The sequence below is a fragment of the Canis lupus genome, chromosome 9, assembly GCF_048164855.1.
Source record: "Canis lupus baileyi chromosome 9, mCanLup2.hap1, whole genome shotgun sequence".
Classification (NCBI taxonomy): Eukaryota; Metazoa; Chordata; class Mammalia; order Carnivora; family Canidae; genus Canis; species Canis lupus.
In genome coordinates this window covers 73,899,353-73,920,729 of record NC_132846.1, presented here as the reverse complement: position 1 = coordinate 73,920,729, position 21,377 = coordinate 73,899,353, and the positions used below count along the sequence as shown (strand labels likewise).

Below are 21,377 nucleotides of genomic sequence, written 5' to 3'. Positions count from 1 at the left end.
GTCCCTCGACGGCAGACGAGTCGCCAACAACGTGGGCTTATCCAGGCCACTTTATTTAATAAAATTTTACAAAAACCCGTGCCTCAGCCAGAACCAGCGAAGCTTGCGCAGAGTCGGGGGGACGTCCGGACGCAGACCAGGCCGCGGGCTGGGCAGAGCCGCAGGCAGGTGCTCACGCTTCGCTCTGACCCACCAGGTGCCCTGCCCCAGGTGACAGCAATGCACGTGGGACTTCCTGAGCTGCAAACGGCTGCCTTCCGTGACGGTCCAGCCTGGTGTGCCCCGGGCGGTGCCACGCTGGCAGCCAGGCCCCTCATGCCACCGTGGTCCGTGTCAGGGGGGCGGAGCTCCTGGGACCCTGGGCGGCCCCTTCCTGTGGAGACGGCTCTGCCCGAGGACACAGTCTTCTAAAGCGGTCAGACCCCTGCCCGTTGGCGCAGGACAGGTTTGCCCCGGGCGTCCCAGGAAACATGCCCACGGCGCGGTCCCGGGCTCCAGCTACCCCGCTGAGCCAGTAAGAAAACATAAAATTCCTCATAAAAATACCAAGTGCTCCTGTTTCAGCAGACGTCACTATTAAACAAGGTGATCTTCAGGTTACGTGGATTGAAAATCTTCTTTTTCCACGGGATTGGGACGTACTGCCCGCTTCTGCGTAAGGGCGTCCTCAGAAAGAGGCTGCAGGCAAGCAGGCTCCCCTGGCCGCCGCCGGACGGCCCCGAGAGCTGACGGAAGGGCAGGGCGCGGTCAGGGCCCGCAGACGCCAGCGGCCGCCGCCCCCCGGCCCCGTGGGCCCACCCCCCCCCCCCACCCCCCCCCCGCCTCAAGCTGCTGTCCTCGGGCCGTCACCCCGGACGTGTGCGGGATGGAGCGCACAGCTAGCTCCGCGGCTTCCCCCGGCGCACGGGGCACCACGCTGGGAGGACGGCGGGCTGTGTCCCCGGGCCCAGGGCCACGCAGGCCTCCTGGTCCCAAGTGATGCTAGGATGCTGGCCTGAGGGCCTAGGTGGGGTCACAGGGCCCCGGTGCTGGGGGCCTGTCCTGTCCTGCTCTCGTCCGCAGCATCCACGGATTTCCGCCTACCAGCTGCTGGGACGTGTGGGCTACTCTGAGTGATGCCGCTGTGGACGTTTCTAGACTGGCTGCTCTAAGGGGCCCCTGCTTGCACGTCTAGAAGCTTCTCTCTCCCACCTGTTGGGGTTCCCAAAGAGCAGATGGAGCAGCGTGCTTGGGCATCCCTGGAGAGGGCCCCGGCCTGTGTGACCGGACGACAAAGGGCCTCTCCTGTGCTCCGTCTGCCCTGCTGCCCTGTGTGTTCCCAGCGGCCGCAGCAGCAGCCCGGCCCCTCCCCGGCACACGCTCTCCACACCAAGCACCATCAGGGCAGACCCTGCGGTGGGCGCCCCTGGGTGCCAGTGTTCTCCGGGGCAGGGGTGCGGGCAGAGGGAACCCCACCTGTGCCCCGGGGCCCTGGGGGAACAGGCCCCGCAATGCCTGGCCCGAGTGTGCAGGCCGCCCCAGCCCCAGGAAAGGCTGTGCCGGCCCTCAGAGGGGGGTGGGAGGGGCCCCTGGCCGCGCGCCCCTCCCTTGAGCCTCAGGTGCGCCGGCCCCTCGGCTTCCCTGCAGCCCCTGCTGCCGCCCAGCAGTCCTGTGACAGCGGCTCCCCTCCAGGTGCTCGGCTGCCCCCGGACAGCGGCAGTGCCCGTTTGTCCCGAGCCCATGAGCCTCAGGTCGGAGGTGCCACCACGGAGGCCCACGCGCCTGTCCCGGGGGGCGGCTCACCTTGGTCTGGATCAGGGCTCTGCAGGGCTGCAGACGGGAGGGCGCGCCCGCTTCTTCAGGCTCTTTGAGGTCGGAGCATTCGGGAATGTGACCCAGGTCTCCGGAAAGGTCCTAGTGAGGCGAGCCGTCACCCAGCGGGAAGGAAGCTAAAGGGCCGCTTTCCCCGGTTTTCCCCGCCCCCGCCCCTCTGCGCAGCCACTGGGAAACCGCACCAGGGCTGGTCCCACCGTCCCCCCTCCCGCCAGGCCCCAGTGCCCTCTGCCTCAAGTCCTCCCCGCTCCAGGGTGAGCCCTGCACCCCCAGCCCGGCCGCACCCTGCAGCCTGTCCCTTCCCCGTCCTCCCGGCTGTGCTCCTTGCACAAAGGCAACGCGTGGGTGGGCTCACGGGGCCCCCGGGCCCCCACTGCTCGTGGTCCCTCTGGCCCGAGGCCAACGCAGCAGCCAGTCCCAGGGCCCCGTTCACGAGGCCGCCAGCCCGTTCTTGTGTCCCGTGTCTGAATATGTCCTTAATACTTGGGACACAGGAGGGTCTTTGCCAACTGGATCGCAGAGACTGTTCTGGATACGACTGGTGGGGTCTCTGATGTCACGGTGGCCCCTCCTCGGCCACCCCTCACCCCTCTGCTCCAGCTCCGCTGGCTCCACCTCAGGCGCTAGGACCCACCTCTGCCTGCACTTGTGGCTCTGCTGAACCTGTGCCCCTCCCCGCACCCCCCCCTGCAGCCCCTGAGCAGAGGCCACTCCTGCCTCCCCACCCCTGCAGCCCCTGAGCAGAGGCCACTCCTGCCTCCCCACCCCTGTAGCCTCTGAGCAGAGGCCACTCCTGTGCCCCCTCACCCCTGCAGCCCCTGAGCAGAGACCACTCCTGCCACCACCCCCACTGCCCCCGCCAATGCTGTGTCCATCCCTGCAGTCTGCCAATGTCCTGCCAGGACACCTCCTCCACTGGGTGCTGGGGACTGGCCTGCACTTGGACATCTGTCAGCCTGGCACAGAGCAGGGGCCTGACTCTGATGAGCTGACCCGTCTCACCCCTTCCCTGCCTGTGTTGCCTCATCACCCCCCTCCCCAGAAACCTGTGCATTTTCTCCCCCACCTCTGTTTTCTGGCAGCAAGGCCCCCCTACCCTCATGCTGTGTAGACAGCTCCCTGCGGCCGCAGGGTGGCCGGCAAAGTCGCTGCGGAGTCCAGCTGCACCCCCAGGAGCCCCGTGTACACCTGAATCACCTTCTGAGCAGCATCTATCCCAAGAACAAGAAAGAAGTTTTCCTGGCAACGGGACTTGCTCCAGAGGCATCGAGAGGCCGACATGCCAGTTGTGTTCTGAAGGGCTCTCCAGAGTTCTCTAGATTCAGAACTGGAAGAGACATACGTTAGTTAAGAGGTGATGGAGAAGCCTTCAGAACAGCAGCCGGAGGGTACCTGCCCTCGGAGGCCGCGAGAACAGAGCACGCCTCCTCCGGGACAGCGAACACCCCAGCACTTGTGGCACCGCCACCCTCTGCCCCTGGCACCGCCAGGCTCATGGTCATGGCTGAACGGCTCCTCCAAGGGCACAAGCTCCTGGAGGCCTGGTATGACTTTTGTTCCTGATGATCTCGGGTACCAGAGATGCTCATCAACTCGGGCTGGAGGGGTGCCGAGAGGATGACCGCTGGGTGTCCGTCACGCAGCGGCCACAGTTGCCAGCCCAGTGCCTCCGAGGGAAGAGAGGGGTGCCCACGGACCACAGTAGGGCAGTCACGCTAAGCACCTGCTTCCTTTCCAAGCCGTCCTCACGCATTTACACCCCAGAGTAACAGCAATGTCCCGTCTGGCCCCGCCAGACCTGACACCGGGGGCCCCTGTCTCTGGGTGTCTGAGGCTCATGCTGCCCCCGAAGGCCCTTCCACCTGCCTGCTGGCCTGGACCACACCTCGGGGAAGCGCCACATCTGGAGGGCACATGGTCCTCTGGGCTAAGGTGGTGACAGCATCCTGGGCTTCAGGCCTGTCCCCAGGTCCCTGCTGGGGGTTTCCTGGGGCAGGCACTGGCTTGGACCCCAGCAGTGGCCCTGACTGGGGCCGAAGCCAGAGCCCAGAAGGGCCAGTCTGCAGAACTCCCTGACAAAGAGGTCAAGCACAGGGGCCAGGGAAGCCAGCTCACACCAGCCCTTTCCTCCTCCTGTGGCCTGGACCCAGAGGACCTCGGGCTTTTCGACCACTACACAGGATCCAGTGAGCTAAACGTGGGTTCCCCGGGTGCCCAGTGAAAGCGTGTCTGAGAACATGGCCATCTGGAACAGCTGTGTTTGTGACAGGCCATAGGACTAGTCCCGGGGACCGCCAGCCTTGCTGGCAGCACCCGGAGCGCTCAGGCTGGATGACCCTGTGGGTGCAGACTGTCCCTGCGGGGCATTGGCGTGTCTTCTCTGTGGCTGAGGATCAGTGGGTCAGGTCCCCCGGGGCAGCGCTGTGCCGCAGCCCAGGCCCCCAGGCCCTTCCACAGCCCCAGCACTCGCATTAAGACACAAGGAGCTGGCGCCCCCGGTCTGCCTTGCTCCAGGTGAACGCGGCTCTCAGCGGGCGACCATGGCCAGACCGTGGGCATCACTCCGTGGCACCCAGTCCCTGTGTGAGGACCCCCTGACTCCAAGGCTGTGGGGACTTCAGGAGAGACAGGCTCTCTGGAAAGGTCCACTTATCAACCAAAAGTATAAACTCAGATTCGCCGTAAGAAATGTCAGTTCCCGGGATCCCTGGGTGGCGCAGCGGTTTGGCGCCTGCCTTTGGCCCAGGGCGCGATCCTGGAGACCCGGGATCGAATCCCACATCGGGCTCCCGGTGCATGGAGCCTGCTTCTCCCTCTGCCTGTGTCTCTGCCTCTCTCTCTCTCTCTCTCTCTGTGACTATCATGAATAAATAAATAAAAAATCTTTAAAAAAAAAAAAAAAAAAAAAGAAATGTCAGTTCCCGTGTAAGTTCATTACCACAGTGTGTGTACAGGTTCACAGCCAGGCTTCCCTTCGCCGCTTGCGTCTAAGACGTGGTCTAAGGGGGAGATGCCCTCAGCGGCCTGCGGGACCGGGACTTCTTGAAATGCAAACCTGAAAACGTCCGCGTAGCTGAGCGCGAGCTGAAAGAGAGAAACACACACACTACGTCACCTTGTACCCAACACGCAGTCTTGGTGCAAACGAAGCGTGTGAACAACCACATCGTTACTGCTGCCACGGCGGGACACGCTCGCTCCTACAAGTCTCCGCCATGCACACTCCCGATGAGACGCGCAGGCAAAGTGGGTTAGGGCACAATACTCATAAGCCTCGTCAGTGACTCACGAGAAAGAGGCGCCCCTGTGTCAACTGTCTGGGAAATCTAGCCACACGACAGTAAGGGTGGCCGTTCCCTGACGGAGACCTGAGGTCGGAAAGTGGGAGTTAGTGTGAAGTGCTGGAATGAGGGCTGTGTAAAGTCTGACAGCAAGTGCAGGAGTGCAAACCGGGGGGCTGGAGGTGAGGGCGGGTGAGCACTGGGCAGGTGGAGGTGAGGGCGGCTGTGCAAGCTGAGGTCCTGGGGGCCCCGAGAGCGCTGGAGGTGTGCGTGTGTGCAGAGCTGCATCCACGGCAGCGGGGGGCGGCTTCCTTATTCCCCTAGTGTCTCCTGCAAAGCTCCCATTATCCTCAGACTGTTCCCTGACAAGTCCTGTTTCCGAGACAAGCGTCCTAGCAGGGTGGACTGATGAAGAGGGCGCCCCGCCGAGGTCCAGGGGTCACCGCCTGGCTCAGGAAGCAAACAGCTCACCCCTAGAACCAGAGAAACCTGTTCCCGGCCCTTCCCCATCTGACTGCTTTTGTTCTCCTGGTGCTGGGGGAGGGGGGAGCCCTTGGGAGCAGATGGTGGAGGAAGAGAAGCGGAGAAACGGAGGGATCAGGTGCAGTCACAAGACAGGTGGAACTGCTGTGAGGTCGGGAGGGGCAGAGCCAGGGGCCAAGGGGCCCAGCCCGGCATGGGCCGCAGGCTGGAAGGGACTCTCGGGGAGGCTTTCTAAGGAAGCAGAGTGACAATTCGGACGAAAAGCTCTTTCCAGTGTGCCCTGAACTGCGGCGGGCAAAGTGGGCGGCGGACTGGGCGCCCGGGGGGGCGGGAGCAGCGGGCACAGGGCCCCCGCCCCTGAGGACCCCCGCCCCGTCAGGAGGGCAGCAGGGACGGCCCGGGGGAGACGCAGAGCCGAGCCCTCCCGGGAGCCCGGGTCGGCCCGCAGATACCTCTCGAGGCGAGCTGCCCGCGGCTCCCGTCCCCCCAGCCTGGCGCCCTGGATGCGGGGGGCTCTCCGGGGCCTCCGAGTTTGCCGCGAACTGTCCAGCCTTGGCCGGGGCCTCCTGAAAGCCTTCGAACTCGCCCCAGGCGCTGCCGTGCTCCGCGGGCTCCGGGCCGCCCGGGGGGCGGGGGCCGGTCCTCAGCCCCTCCGCGGGGTCGCGGGGACACCGGCCGGGAGGGCGCGAGCGGCCAGGGCCTGCCCCCCGCTGCCGCTGGCCCTGCATGGCCGCGCCGCCGGGCCCGCGTCCACGCGCCGGGGAGCCGGGGAGGTGCACCGCAGCGCCGCGCGGGGGCCTCGGGGGCCGCACGGGCGGGGCGGGGGCGGGGGCGGGGGCGGGGGCGCCCCGGGCGGGGCAGACGGCAGCCGGGGGCCGGGCCGCCCGCTCCCGCCGCGGCCTGCGCGAGCCGCGGTCCCCACGCCTGCCCGTTGCCCGGCAACGGAGCGCGCCAACCCCGCCGCGGCGGCCGTCGTGACGTCAGCGCGCCGGCCCCGCCCGCCCGCCGCGTGCTGCGTGTGCCCCGCCCCCGCCCGCGGCCCCGCCCCCGCCCTCAGGCCCCGCCCCCGCCCTCAGGCCCCGCCCCCGCGCGGCCTCTGCGGAGGGGCTGCCCCGAGCCGCCCGCCGCCCCCGCGAGCCCCGGGGCGCGCTGCTGCCAGCTGGGGGGGACCTGCCGCCGCCACCCGTCCGGGGCCTCCCTGCCGGCCCTTCCAGGCCCTTCCAGACCCTTCCCTGCGCGCCCGCCCCCAGGCCCGGGAAATCCAGCCTGATGCGTGCACTGGACTCCATCCTGCCCGGATGCACGGCCCGCTCCCCCGCCCCCCTCCGTGCTCCCACGTCTCCGCCCCGCGACCTCCCTGGGCCCTGTCCCGCTGGCATGAGTCACCTGCCCTCCCCGCTACTGACCATTTTAATTTTGAAAATTAGCAGATGAGATCATCCCCGGCCGCGGGACAGCAGAGTCCGGCCCCCCGCCCTGTTTCCCGAGGGGTGCATCAGGCAGTGTGCGAGCACCCAGCTCCGGCAGACACCTGGGTGACCCTGCGGGAAGGTGACCAGATGCCGGCTCTCCTGCCTGGATGTCACCCCAGGGACACTGTGGGTCCCAGGCAGTTCTGCTGTGTGCCCACTGCTTGGACCTCCTCATCCATCGTCCTTGCTGCCCTCATAGTCCAGGGAGCTGGAAAGGGGTACGAGAAGTGTTGCACTCGTGCGCAGGTGGGGAAACTGAGGCCCGGGCCCAGAGGGGGTGTTGCTGGGCTGGAACCAGGTCTTCTGAGCTCAGCAGTCTCCCACGCCCTGTCTGGGCCGCAGTGGAGAGTGAGGATGGCCTTGTGTCAGGGTGCAGGTGGGCTGGTCTGCATTACAGCTGTGGCAGCTGAACAAGGCCACCCAGAGATGTCCACGCCCCGATCCCCAGAACCCGTGGCTGCGACACCTTACAGGGGACTTTACAGACATGATTGCATTAAGGCTTTTGAGAAGTAAGTCCTGGGTCATGCTGTTGGGCCCGATGCCCTTACAAGGAGGAGGCAGGAGGGTCAGAGTCTGAGGAGACGGACAGACAGAAGCAGAGGTCAGGGTGATGCAGGGCTAGGAAGCAGGGGATGGGGCAGCCCCTAGAATCTGAAAAGGGCGAGGAAGTACACCTCCCCTGAAACCCCAGAAGGAAAACAGCCCTACCAGCACCCAGCACCCAGCACCGCAGGGACTGAATGTGTGTTTAAGCCACTGTGTGGTTATTTGTTAGCGGCCATGTGAAGCCAGTAGAAGCCAGTGGCCCTTGGCTACTAGGAAGGTGCTGCCTTGGGGGAGCCCAGACTCAGAGGAAGTGGCAGAGGTGACCCAACATAGGGTGCTCAGCCCTGGCTGCAGGTGAAGGGGGGTAACCCACATAGCCGACAGGCGGCCCCTGGCTCCTCCAGCCAGCAACTGGGCAGACTGGGCAGGAGAGGGGCCACCAGCCGAGGGCCAGGCCTCCAGCTGGGGCAGCGGGGCACATAGCTGTTCAAATTTAAAAGGCTTCACCTGCTGGGGGAGACTGGCCAGTGGGGAGCATGGCGCCATCCAGGCAGGAGTTCAGGGGACACATGCAGGACGCCCTGAGGGGCCGTGGAGGGGGTGCAGGCAGTGTAGTCAGGAGGAAGAGTCCATATGCCCCCACCCGACTCCTCCTGGGACACCTTGGTCCATCCCTGGTCCCCAGCCTGCCCAACATGGGTGGGGACAGCTTCTCTGCCGCCAAGCTGAGCCTCCACGTCCCAGCCTCTGAACAGGAGGAAGGGGCCGGCCTCCACTTGGCCCAGAGCCCCACAGTAGCCTGGCACCCCCTGGCCATTGCCTGGTGAGGGATGAGGAGGTGTCCTTAGCCCTCAGAAGCATCTAGGTATCCTGCTCCTCTGGGGTTCTCAGCCCCAGATCATTGGGGTACGTCAAGGAGGCCGCTGCCCCCAGGCGTGGAGCAGGCACCCAGTTCAGGGGAGACTGAGGCAGTCAGAAGCCAGGGGTCAGGAGACCTGAAGCTGCCGCAAACCCCTCCCCCTGTTGTGTGAGGATCGGTGGGGGGCAGATGGCGGCTGATGGGGTCCTGCGTTGTGACTCTGCGCTGGGCCAGGCCGCAGCCGGTACAATGGCAGAGCTATTTTTGCTTATGGTGCTGCGGCTGCCGCATGGAGACATGAATCATTGATGCTCCGGGCATCCCTGCCCGCCCGGAGAGGCCCGAGAGCGACCAGCGGGTGCGGGGTGGGGGTGGGGGACTCTGCTGGGGAACCCCGGCCTGTGGAGTCGGCAGCCACCACCCGTCACCCTGGCCCCACCAGTTCCCAGGCAGTCCGCCTCGGGAGACCCCCGAGCATCACGAGGGCCGTGGGGTCCGCGGCGCGGTGGTCTCAGGGAGGCGGTGAAGCCTGTGCCTGCCAACGGGAGAGAGCCCGGGCACTGCACGACCGCCACGGCCCTCCCGGCGCTCAGTGGTGGGGGCCGTGTGGGGGCCAGGGGTGGGCGGGCTGGGCCCAGGGCTCCGTGCTTGTGGGGGAACAGTGACTCCTCAGCCGTCCAACTGTTGTCACCTTCCCCAGCAGGCATCTGTGCCCGGAGGGGCCACGGGGACCGGGCTGTCTCGGGGCATGACGACAGCAGCTCTGGCAGCTCAGGGCTCTGCGGCAGGCTCACTGCCAGGCTTCGGCTCGCGGGAGGGCCGGGCGGGGAGTGGGGAGGCCTGGATGCGCTTCACAGGCTCCACCTGAGCAGCTTTCTCCCTGGGCCCACCCTGTGATCCTGGGGCCAGGCTGGGGCTTCTGAGGCCCCCGTATGTGGGAGGAGGGAGTGGACACAGGAGGCAGGGCCCAGTCTGGCTGGCCCAGGGTGGAGAGGGCCGACTTAGGGGCCGTCTTCCTCTACACAGGGGCCAGGCCCTCCTAGAGATGAAATGAGGCCCACAGGGTCCCCCGGGGAGTGTGCAGGGGTGAGCAAAACAGGTGATGCCAGCCTTCTGCAGGAGACGGGAGGGGCAGCCTCTGGGGCAGGAGTGCCCTGGATCTAGGGCCCTGGGTCAGTGCCGAGCCAACTCGCTTGCTGCAGGGTAAGCGAGGCTCCAGCAGGGCAGTGCAAGCCCACCGAGGCGTCACCAAGGACGGGTGCAGAAGTGGCTGCAGGGAGGGTCCCTGCCCTGGTCCCCCCCAGGCCCTGGCCAGTCAGGGTCCCAGGGACCGCCCAGCTGCACACGGGCCCGCTGGGGGCTGCTCCGTCAGCAGCCATGTGAGACCCCTCCTCCTGACCTCTGCTTAGGTGGGGCGGCTCCCTGGCCTCCCCACCCATCCCCCTCTGCCCTTCAGAGCCCCACGTGCATCATGCTAGACGATCAGGATATGTCACATGGAAAGAGACCGCTTCATTTGGACACACACTTTGCCAAGGTCACTCATGTAATGGGGCGGGGGGACACAGAACTGGGTCTGTGTCCCAAGGTCCCCGCTTGGACAAGTGCCCCCTGGCCCCCAATGCCAGACTCACATACACAGATGGGCAGGCTGGGATCCCAACAGATCTGGACAGATGTGGGACACACCCAGGGACACAAAAAGTCCTCCCTCCCTGCACCCATGAGCAGCTGACTCCCAGAAGAACAGAGCAGGGCAGGACTCCAGGGAAGGAGGAGGGCGCAGGGTCTGTGGCTCCAGGGCAATGCTGCCCAGCCCATGGGGAAAACCCCACACCCCATTGTCCCCACCTGAAGGACAGAGCTGTGCCCCGTTGTCCATGGGCCCCGTGGAGGAGAGGCTGCAGAGCCTCTTCCCAGCAGTGATGTGCATGTCTGTGGGACCTGCTGCTGGCAGGCTGCCTGGCTGCAGCCCAGCTAACGGGAACTGGCACACATGAGTCATCCTGCTGGGCAGGCTCACCTGGGCCCTGCCGGCATCCCCAAGGAGGCCCAGGAGGAGAGTGCACCTGTGTGTGCATGTGTGTGTCTGTGTCCGGTTGTGCATACCTGGGCTCTTGGGTCCAACGGGTGCACTTGTGTCAGCATGGGTGGGACTGTGTGTGCGCCTCTCCGTGCACGGAGACATATCCAAGCCCATCTGTGTATTGGTGTGAACATGTGCGTCATCTCGTCTACCTGTGTGTCTTGGGTGTGTCTCAGGTGCGTCCCTGTGTCTGAGTGGCTCCCCGTCTCTCTCTGCTCCAGGAGCAGGTATGTGTGTGTGTCCACCTGTCCGTCCCAGCACCACGGGCACCATGCCTAGGTGGCGCCCAGGCGTGGTCCTCCTTGGCACAGCGATGCGTTCCTGGGTCTGTTCTGGCCCAGGCTCCCCGCCCGCAGCCCCAGTGGGACCCACACCTCCAAGGTGCCCTTCCTCAGGTCTACGCCAGGCTGGGCCTCAGCGAACTCCTACGAATTCTGGTGTTAACAGAATTCTCCTGGGCCTTCCCACTCCCTGCCGGTTCCCCAAGGAGTGTGGTGTTCTGCACAACACCCAGGCTGGAGCTCAGCGGCCCCAGCCATCCCCACTCCAGTCCTTACCAAGGCCCTCTGGAGCATCCGGGGCCTTGTGGCCTTGTCTCCCTCCTCATATTGCTGCCCGGGCCCAGCCCCACCCTCCCTCTTGCAGGGCTCCCGACTTCCAGCAGGGCCCACGCACCCTGCCCCCCGCCGCCGCCCCGGGGAGGGTCTTTCCTCAGCTCCCACCGCCCGGTCTCGCTGCCCCCCGCCCCGCTGCACCTAATTCTCGGCCTGGGCCCTCTGTGGCCTCGAGGGAACACTCTTCCCGCACACTCCTGGGGTCCCAGCTTGGACGGCCCCTTGGGACCCCCCGCGCACCCCAACCGCGGCGGCGCGCTCCCGGGCAGAGCAGCGTCTAGACTGCGAGCCCCTGGGCGGGGCCGGGAGGTCGGCTCTCCGGCCCGTCGCCCCTCGGGCTCCCTCTGCCCCTGTGACCCCGGGCCCCGCCCCCGCGGGGACCCCTGCCCGGCAGCGGCCCGAGGCGCGCGGTCCGGGCGGGGGGCGGAGGGCGGAGGGGGCGGGGCCGGGGGCGGGGCCGGGGGCGGGGCCGGGGCGCGGCAGCCAATGGGCTGGAGGGGGCGGGGCGGGGCGGCGGCGGGTCCCGGGCGCCGGCGGGGTCCGCAGTCGAGGCCGGCCGCCCGCGGCAGCGCCCTCCCGGCTCCCCGGCCGCCCGCGCGCCGAGCCCAGACCCGCGACCGGACGCGCCGGGCCCGCCGGCCCGCACCGCCCGGCGCCGCGATGTGCGACTGTTTCCACGTGGTGCTGCCCTCCTGGCCCGGAGCCCCCGGCAGCGGTGCGCCTCCTCCCGCCTGCTGCCCCCCGCACGCGCCTCTCACCTGGCCCTGCCTCGCTCTCCCATCTCTGCCGCTCACCGTCTCGGGGTCGCTGACTCATCCCTGCCACTCCCTCTGTCGCTCCCGCCTCTGTCACTCTCCCTGCCTGGCTTTCCCTCCCTGTCACTGCCCCGTGTCCCTAGAGGCGCCGCTCGGCGAGGCGGCACGTGTGAGTGGGGCGCGGGGGCCGTGGGTCACCTGGCACGGGGACCTGCAGCCAGGCTTGCCCGGGGCCCTGCTCTGGGGCCGGAGGACCACGGACTTAGGGCTGGGTGGGTCCACAGTGTGGCTGGCTCCCTGGCGCGGCGGGGCAGGCAGGGCTGGCCCCGAGGGCTGCGGCTGGGTGAGGGGCCACGGAGTCCCCGGTGCCGGGCAGGGAAGGTGGGTGTTGCCCTCGCCTCTGCCCGCAGAATGGGAAGCAGGTGCTTTGTCATCTGTCTGTCCCCGCTCGAGGTCTGGTTCCCGCGTCTGCGTGTCTCAGAGTCTTGGGGGGCAGGTGGGGTGAGGCAGGGGCAGTTATCCCAGCTGTGGGTCAGGGATGCGGCAGCCACGCCCAGGGCATCTGGCCGGTTGCCAGCAAGGAGGGTTGGGCCTTGCTGCAGTGGCGCAGACCGGACCCCACTCCTTGAGGAACGCAGAGGAGGAAGATGATGATGGTGCTGCTGATGCAGAGGGGGAGGGCTGCCCCTTGGCCTGGGCACGCCCCTGCAGCCGCAGCGGGAGTCCCCATGGTCCCTTCTGTTGCCCGTCTGTCTGCTGAACACCAGCTGGCCTCCTGTCAGGGCCTCCCTCGGCCCAGGGATGTTCCCTGAACAAGCCTTGCTTGGGAGGATGATAGATGCTGTGGGTCCCCAGCCCCCTCCTCCTGACCGTGGCGGCCCTGGCCCGCATCCCTGGGGATCTGCTGTATCACAGGGAAAGGAGAGGGGCAGAGGGACGTGGGGCCATTGCTCTGCCTCCAGCATCTCCCACCGGCCTACACCCTCACTCCCAGGCTGCCCAGAGGCGCCCGGGATACAGGGTGCAAGGCCACCCCCTCCACCCGTCTGCCTCGAGACGGCCTGGTCGGGACAGCCCTCCCCCGTTGAGACCCTTATTCTCTGCTTTGACCTGGGGCCGGCCTGTGGGGCAGCCCGTAGGGAATGTCAGGGGCTGTCACGGGGCGTGGGTAGGAGACCTAGTGCATCAGAGCCCCTGGGGGTTCCGTCCAGCATGCGGGTCCCCAGGCCCTGCCCCACCCGCACTGGGAGGCTGGGCCTGGCGGCTGCGCCTCCCCACCATCCCTCAGAGGCAGCCAGTTTCTTCCCAAGGCAGAGGTGGGTCCTGGGCAGCTGGACTGACAGGGAGCCCCCGGCTCCTGCCCCGGGCCCCTGCCCTGCCCCTGAGGCCCCTGACTTGGCCTGAGCCCCCCCTCCCATCCCCACTCTGATAAGCCCCCACGAGGTCCAGGGAGGGCCCACCATGAAGGAGAGTCTGCGTGGTCTCTTCTTGTGGGGGGCCGTGGTAAGTCTGGGGCCCTTCCCAGGCGCATCGCAATGTGGGGCCTCCCTGCAGTGGCCTCCCTCCTCTGAACGGGGCTGGTGGCCTCTGCAGGGCCCTGGGCTTGGGGCTGCAGGGGTCTGTGGGCTGCGACTAGCACCTGTGAACGGGAGTGAGCACGGCCGCCCACAGCAGAGGCCGGGCGGAGAGGCCAAGTGCCGGCGCGGGTGGCAAGTGTCTCCAGTGTCCGTGCTGGCAGCTTGCCCTGGGTTGTCCAGTGGCACAGGGATGTGTCCCCATTTTGCAGACAGGGACGCTGAGTCTTGGAGCAGTGAGGTAGGGCCTTGCACCGAGGTCGAGGTCGAGCCTTCTGGCTTCTACAGCGGCTGGAGTGGCCAAACCGCAGGCCGAGGGCGGTGATGTCCGGCAGGTGCTGGCCTGGCCGCCCCACCAGGCAGGGCTCTGGAGTGCCCCCTCCTGCCCAGAGTGTCCGTGGCAGGAGCCGGCAGCAAGGAGGAGGAGTGAAGGTCATCTTGGGCTGGGCCTCCCCCCCCTCCCTGTGCTTTAGTGAGGCGGGTTCTCCCAGCCGCCGCAGGTGCTGCTGGCAGATGTGTCCCTGACAGCACCCCAGCTCTTCTCCCTGTAGGAAAACTCAAGCTGGACATTCTGACACTGCTCCAGGGTCTCAGGAGAGTGGGGGGGGGGGCCCAGGAGCCCCTGCCTCCCCGTGTGCCAGGAGTGGTGAGTGCGGGGCCTTCTCTCCATCTGGTTGAGCTCTTCTACCCTGGACTTGCTAGAAGCTGCCTCTTCCAGGAAGCCCCCAGGATTGCTGGGCCCAACCCTGTCTCACCCTCAGGCTCCAGCCCTCGCTGAGTCCTTTCTCCCATGACTGCCCTTTGCCGAAGGCTTCTGTTTCAGGTTGAGCCTGGGGCTGGCCTGCCCGGGAGTGGGGAAGTGGCGGTGTGAGGGGGAAGGACCCAGCAGGTGGCCCTGCCACTCGCTCCAGGCATGAAAGCCCAGATCTCCCCAGCACAGCCCTCTGGGTGGAGGCAGGAGGAGGCGGACCGAGCACCCCGGGCTCTGGCAGGGGCCCTGGGACCTGGGAGGTCACACATCAGGGAACACTGTACCATTGTTTATTCGGCTAAGGTGAGTCAGGCACCTCTCGGCTGCACTGAGGAGTCAGAGAGGGCTTCCTGGAGGAACGTGCGTGTGGCCTGGAGAGCCTTGGCCGGGGGACAACAAGCAGATTTACAGGGTGGGTCTGGGGATAGGCGTAGGGGTGAAGAAGGGTAGAGAGGGCAGGGGCCAGCGGTTGGGGGGGTTTGTTCCCAGGGCGCTCGGGGCTCCACACGGGTTCGGGGCAGTCCCCATGGGAAGAGGTGAGGCCGGGCAGAGGAAGGGGAAATGGAGAGGCAGAGGGGCCCAGCGGGGAAGTGGGGAGAGCTGGGGGGCTCTTAGCTGGGTCCACGGTGGGACCCCGTGTGCGCCCGACCTCCCCGGAGCCTCCCCATGGGCCGGGCCCCGCCCAGCTCCTGCTTCTACCTCCAGGCTTCCCTTTGTTTATCTTTTTTTGGAAGCCGCGGCCGCTGGGAGCCAAGGGTCCAGCTCACTGGGGTAAATATTTAATAGTTAGAGACACTTTCTCTAATGGAAAGGTCCCAGGAGCTGGGGCAGGGGGGCGGCAAGTGGTGGCCCCGCCCACGCCCAGCCCACTAGCCCCCTCTTCCCACCCCGCTTCCCGCCCTGTGCTGACCCGTGTGGGTGGGGGGGTGCCATGGGCCCCCCTCCCCGTTGTCGAGAGGAACCCCCTCAGGTGACTGGCTCCCAGCCAGCCGCCCCTGCCTGCGGGGTGGACGCTGGGGTCCGGGGCAGGAGTCCTGAGAAGGGCCCTTCGGCGCGCCTGCCTGGACACAGCCCCGGATGCGGGTGCCCGGTGCTGAAGGGACAGTGGAGGTTCAGAAAGGAGCGGCTGGGGACAGGAGCCCTGGGGCCCTTGTGCGGGCCTCCCTGCCCTGTCAACACCCGCTTCTGCTGGAGGGGCTGCCCCCGCACTGGTGGGCACTGCTGTCTGCTGGGCGGGAGGCCCGGGGCTCAGGCCCACTGGGCCAGGTCGTGTCCCCTTTGTTTGGGGGTCAAGCCCCTGGTGGGGGTCAGACCATGGGCTGCCTGCATCAGGTGTGGGCGCTCTGCATCCCCCGCCCCCACTGGCCCTGCACCTCTGTCTCCCATGCATGCTCGAGGTCCCTCCTGGGTGGGGCAGAGGATGGCCTCCCACTCCCACAGGGCACTAGGCCACGTGCGGGACCCCTGGAGGAGCAGCTCCCTCCCCGGCAGGCCTTACTCCTGGGTGGCACCAGCCCCCGGGGGCTCCTCTGTGACACATCTCCTGAGAATGCCGTGCTTGGCCCTGGCCACCTCCCCAGCTGATTCACTATCAGCTGCCCGTGGGCCTGCCCAGCCCCTGCCCAGCTCTTGCCAGCCCCCGAATTCCTGTGGTGACACTGAGCAGCAGCCCAGGGTGCAGGGGGCTTTGAGCGAGGACTGCCTGTGAGGTGGGCATTGGCAGGCGTGTGCTGGACGGCCTGGATCTCAGGACCCTTGGTGTGGCAGGTCAGCAGACACCCTTCAGCTGGCCCAGCACCACCTGGGGCCGGGGACCAGGCGGGTGGGGTCCTTGGTTGCTGAGGCAAGGGGGCGGGGCCCTACTCGGGGCCCCTTACCTGCAGGAGAGCCAGGTATGACCCCTGTGGGACTGGACACCAGCACAGGGGCAAGGTATGGAGGGCGGCCCCCTGACACTTGGCCCTACAAGGTCACGGTGGCCTGGACCCAGAGCCCTGAGCCTCCAGCCTGAGTCCCTGCCTGACCGGTGCCCCCGGCTGGCCCCCACATCTGCAGGTCCTGCTGGCACCCACCCCCCGTCTGCAGGGGCCTCACCCGGACACAGCGCTTGCCAAGGGCTGCGGGCAGCTGCCTGTGGGGAGGGAGTCCAGGGTCCGAGCTGGGAAAGCGCTTTGGGCAGAGCAAGCTGCATGTGCTCACTGGGAGTCTGCAGGGAGCCTGGGTGCGGCAGGGGTAGGGGGTGAGGGGTGGCAATGTGGGGGCGGGGGGAGCAGAGCACAGGGTGTCAGGGGGCGGGGGCGGGCCAGCCTGCAGGCCACGCAGCGTGGGGCGACCTGGCCACATCTCCCTCTGGCTGCCGAGGTGGGGGCTCATGTGCTCCAGGGCCAGATGGCTGGGGGACAGTGGGGTTCCCGAGGAGGGGGACGAGTGGCTCTGTGGGCTTGGGGTCCCGGGCTGGAGAGAGGAGTGCGTGGCCCGTTCTGAACCCGCAGCAGCCTCCTTCCGGCTGGGCTCAGCCCTGGCCTGGGGGCGATGAGAGAGCCGTGGGGTGCCAGGCAGCGAGTTCCCAGGTGAGAACTGTCTGGGGCTGTGGGAGGGGTGAGGTCACCGCCAGCCGGCCTGGCCAGCTTTCCCGGCTCACTGTAAATAGAGTCATTTGTGACCGTTAAATTTTTAGAGAGGGGGAGGCTGGGAGAGGCCTGGGTACGGCACCTCCTTCTTGGACTGGGGGCCCACCCTGGGCCTCTCGCCCACCCTGACCCAAGAGCACCCCTGGCCCCGGGACGGGCTAGAGCCTTCTGTGTACCTGGGATCCCCCTGAGCGGCCAGGTGCCTTCCCTTACTGTCACCCCCTCCGTGTCCCCATGGGGGGCTCGCTGCCCTCGGCTGTCCCCAGAGCCCCCAGTTAGTGGCTGCCTTGCCGATCGGGCCTGGGGTGGCGGGCAGGGGTGGGGGTGAAGCCATCCCACCACCACCTCCCCAGGGCTGGGCCTGACCCCTCACTGCCCTGGAACCCCAGGCTGGGTCCCTCAGCTGGGCGGGCCTGCTCTGACCTGCTTGTTGGGTGCAGGTGCCAGCAGCCAGCTGAGCCCCACCCCGCAGGGCCCTGGGGCAGGGCGGGGCGGCTTCGGGATCCAGCAAGAGATCTGCTGATGGCACAGGCTGCGCGGTCCTGCCCAGGCCTGCCAGGGCTCCGGGAGCTGGAGGGGCCGAGGAGCCAGACTCTGCGTCCTCCCACCCGCCCCCTGGGCCCCTGGGCTGGGGGCTGGGTCCTGGGGGTCCCGGGAGGTGACAGGAGGTGGTAGGCCAGGCAGTTGGCGCTTCGGGGAGGGCAGAGCTGGGGTCTTCAGGCTCAGAGAGGCTGCGTCTCAGCTCCCCCTCAGGCCCCGGTGACGCGGGCGCGGGTCATACACGCGGGGTCCAGGGCCCGGCGGCGCCCAGCTCGTCGGAGGCCCCTGCTTTGGGCGGAGGCTGCTGCGGAGCTTTGGCTGAGGGGCTGCAAGGGTGGCGGGGTGCACGCCGAGGGGCACGGGCAGACCTAAGGTCACTCACTGGCCCGGGCCGCGGCGAGCTCGGGCTCGTCCTGCTCCGGCCTCGGTGGTCTCTGCCGGGGAAGGGGCTGGCTGTGCCCTGGGCAGGGGTCTCGGTACAGCCTGACGCGCCGTGTCGCCCCGACGTCGCAGGTGGAGCAGGCGTTAGCACCCCGCGTGGGGCTCTCTTGGAAGGGCCTGGGTACCCCTCGGGCTGTGCCTCCCCTTCTCTGTGCCCCCAGCCTGGCCAGCTTCCAGCCTCTGTCCCTGCACGTACAGGGAAACTGAGGCACGGGGCCAACGAACAGCCTGGCGGGGGTGGGGGAATCCTATCTGACATCTGCGGCTGCCTACCTGTCTACACAGCAGGACCGGACTGGACTGCGCTGGCGGGTGGTAGTGACTCAGACATCCCCAGGCGGGCGTTTCCTTTCCCAGTCAGCTGCTTGGGCTGGGGGGGGGGGGGCACTCTGGGGGAGGGGCCTGGCCCGGCTCCGGGCCTGTGAGGGGGCCGCCCAGCCCCCTGGTGGGGCTCCAGGCCAGCGAGGAGGAGGCCAGGGCGGGGCAGCGGAGCCGGAGCCGGGGCTCTGGAGGGGAGGGACCCAGGAGGGCAGCGGAGGGAGCGCCAGCTGGGATCTTCACTCTGGGCAAGTTGGGAGGACGTCGACCTGGGTAAGCCACTGCGGCTGTCTTCTGTACCTGCCCCTGCCCCTGTCCCTGCCCCCTGCCCCCTGCTCCCAGCCTCCAGCCCCCTTCCCGGGGTTCAGCCCTAGGGTACCTGCACCCCTCACCACCCAGTAGGCCTGTGGGGGCCGGGTGGGGGCTCGGGCTGCGGGCTGCGGGCTGTCATCTCCCAGAGCCCCTGCCCTGCCTCATCCCAAGCCCACGTTGGTGGGACGGGCCACCAGGTCGTGGTGGCCGAGGGCACCAACACAGCCATCGCCATCCCAGGGCAGGTCCCCAAGGTGGGACCATGTGGCCGGGGAGGATTCCTCAGGTGACGTCCACCATCCTTGTTTGGTGCACTGGAGACCCCAGGAGTTTGGGGCGGGCGCTTCCAGCGAGTGCAGGCTCCCCTGCAGCGGGGCAGGTGGGCAGCGGTGGGCAGGACCTCCAGGGTACCGGCCTTTCAGCTCAGAGAGAGAAACAGGCTCAGGCCCACTCCCGTCCTGGCTGCTGGGCCCTCTGGAGTCGGAGGCCGGGGTGCCTGCCTCGGTTTCTCCAGGTTCAGAAGGACCCTCCCAGCCCCACAGCCCGGCGGCACCCTCAGGCCCGTGGACTTGCCCCTTCCCAGGAGAGCTGCCCCGCGCCTCCTCTTTCTTTCCCCATCTCCTCTCTGCACTGGCACTTATTATGCACCTACTGTGTGCAGGGCTCTGAGTGCTGGGGACCAGAGAGGAAGGGGGGCAGTGGCCAGGCTTGGTCTGAGAGTTGGCCGGGGTGGAAGAGCGAGGTGCCGGGGCTGGGGAGGCTGCTGGTCTGCAGCGCAGTTTGGAAGGTCTGGGCCCAGGCAGCGGTGGGGGGGCTGTGCACGGTCTGGGGGCGCTGCAGGGTGACCCGAAAGTCCTGGAAAGTCCTGGCTGCAGCCGGGCAGCAGCGGGAGGGGTGTGGCTGCGGGGGGTGCCAGCCCTCACTCCCAGGCCCAGCCGCCCAGGCGAGGGCCAGGCGAGGGCCTTGGGGGCAGAAGCGGGAGCCGAGCTGGCCTCCCCGCGCAGTTACCTTGGGAGGGCCTCGCTGCCGGCTGTTGCTGTGGGAAGGCTGCAGGTCTCATGACCAGTCAGCCCAGCCCAGCACTTTCCTCGCGCAGTTCCAGGCTGGGGTGAGGCCTGAGCGTGCCGTGCGCCTGTGTGGCCACTGGGCTCCAGGCCCGAGGGTGAGCCTGCCTCGTGGGGTCCTGCCCCGCGGCACCCTGGGTGGCTGGGGGACTGTGCGCTGTGCTCGGGGAGGGTCCCAGGCGCGGGCACACACGCCCTGCTGGATCTCTGAGGCCATGGCCGGTCCGGGTTGCAGCTCCCCTTCCTGCCAGTGTCCTCGTTCCCAGGCCCACCACTGCCCTGGTGACATGCAAATGCGCCCACCGTCCCTGGCCCCTCTGGAGGGCGGCCAGTTTCCATGCAAACTGGGCTTTGGTTAAGCACACTTGCCGCTGAGAACCCCCACTTGGCGGGGGGCTGCCTGAGAGTCCCTGGCTCGCCCCGAAGTATTAGTAGTCATTATTCGACGTGGCTGCTGAGCCGAGTCCCCACAGAGCCCATCTGTGGGGCCATAGGGGGCAGGGCCCGGGTCAGGCTGACAGGACGCTGCCCCTGCACTCATGGCCGAGGGGGGCCCTCCGGTCGCAGGGCCCGGCAGGACGATGCTCTGGGGGATCCTGGGGTGCCTCGGCCTCCCGCCCCGGGGTGCAGGTCCGAGGCCGGCAGGCCCCTGGCAGCTCTGCCCCGCAGCAGGCAGGATTTCCTCCTTCCTGTTTGTGTGACCCTGGGCCAGGCTGGGGCCAGCTGGTGGCTCTGAGGGGCGCCCAGGGACCCGGGGCTTAACCCTGCAGCCCCACCTTCCAGCCGGTGGCCTCGGGCTGGGCCCGCCCCTCCAGGGCCTGCTCCTCACCGCCCAGCGGCTGCGGGTGCGGGTGCGGGTGCGGGTACGAGCACTGCAGCTGGCCCGCAGGAGCAGGGCAGCGGGCTTCTGGGCCTGCCTGGGTCCCCAGGATCCCGGTGCAGGCGTGCGCCCACCTCCACACCGCCGCTCCCTACGCCCTGGCCCTCGCGCCCGTGAGACACCCCGGGGTCGATCTGGGGGTGCAGCTTCTCAGGGCCGGGGATCCCTGCCCTGCCCGGGAGCCTTCCCTGCGGTGGGCCCCCTCCCCTGGCCTGGCCGCCGGCTGGAGGCCCTGCCTGGGGGTCCTGTCCCAGGCCTGTGGGACTCCCCCCCCCCCCCCCCCCCCCCCCCCGCCTCTCCGGGTCGCCTGCCGGGAGAGGGCGGCCACCGGGATCTTGTTTTGTTGTCTGACTCACAGAAAGGGCTGCGGCCGCGGAGGCGCTGGGCGGCGGTGAGCTTGGCAGGCTCCCCAAGCCCCTGGCCCCTCCCCGGGGCACACCCTCCTCTCGCCCCTGTGGGTCCCCTGTGTGCTGGGCTGGCCGTGGTGTGAGTGCTGCCTCCCTGGGACTCAGCCGGCCCCTGCGCCCCGCCCCAGGTGGCCGCCCTGGGCAAGCGGCTCCCTCTTCCAGGCTGGGCATTCTCATTCCTTGTTGCTAACACACGGCGACCCCCCACCCCAGGGTTGGGGGTAAGGGCCTGGGGGGGCCTGGGTGGTAAACTGAGGCCGGAGAGTAGGGTCAGCCACCGTCGGCGTCAGCTGCTGTGCGGGGGCAGCAGGCTCGTGGAGAAGAGGCGAGGCCGGGAGTCGGAGGCAGGGCTGTCCCCACTCTGTGTCCCCACCCTGTGCCCCCGCCCTGGCAGGCCCTCTGGTTCTCCTGGGCACACGCAGCAGCCCTCAGACGCCCACGGGGAAATCAGGGCCCGGAGAAGGGACGGCCTTGCTCAGGGCCACATAGCAGCTTGGCCAGAGTGCAGTAGCCCAACCCACGCTCCTGCAGGGACTGGGCCCCCATGTG

At 68.0% G+C, this 21,377-nt stretch overlaps 2 protein-coding genes across 3 annotated transcripts in view; one reads left to right on the top strand and one right to left on the bottom strand.

Moving 5' to 3' along the window:
• Positions 1–35: 35 nt before the first annotated feature.
• CLBA1 (clathrin binding box of aftiphilin containing 1) lies at positions 36–6,319 on the bottom strand. Its single transcript, XM_072840162.1, has 5 exons — positions 6,029–6,319; positions 4,751–4,896; positions 3,010–3,139; positions 1,783–1,893; positions 36–725 (listed from the first exon to the last, which is right to left on the bottom strand). The coding sequence occupies exons 1-5, from the start codon at positions 6,302–6,304 to the stop codon at positions 561–563; spliced, it is 828 nt and encodes a 275-aa protein (XP_072696263.1). The 5' UTR covers positions 6,305–6,319; the 3' UTR covers positions 36–560.
• Positions 6,320–11,744: 5,425 nt separating this feature from the next.
• Positions 11,745–21,377, top strand: part of AHNAK2 (AHNAK nucleoprotein 2) — a 33,104-nt gene continuing 23,471 nt past the window's right edge. Inside the window, exon 1 of one of the 2 annotated variants that reach the window (XM_072840160.1) lies at positions 11,745–11,871. In XM_072840160.1, coding sequence (XP_072696261.1) covers positions 11,817–11,871 — 55 coding nt within the window. In that variant the 5' untranslated portion in view covers positions 11,745–11,816. Of the gene's footprint in view, positions 11,872–18,377; positions 18,439–21,377 lie in introns of those variants that run through there. The other variant, XM_072840161.1, reaches the window with a different exon arrangement.

What these genes read in the sequence shown, in the direction of transcription:
- CLBA1 (XM_072840162.1), bottom strand. Translation starts at nt 6,304, where the DNA reads ATGCAGGGCCAGCGGCAGCGGGGGGCAGGCCCTGGCCGCTCGCGCCCT. An exon ending in GGATAGATGCTGCTCAGAAG is followed by an intron (nt 1,894 to 3,009) that starts GTGATTCAGGTG and finishes TCGCCTCACTAG; the next exon opens with GACCTTTCCGGAGACCTGGG. An exon ending in GAGCCCTGATCCAGACCAAG is followed by an intron (nt 726 to 1,782) that starts GTGAGCCGCCCC and finishes CCCTTCCGTCAG; the next exon opens with CTCTCGGGGCCGTCCGGCGG.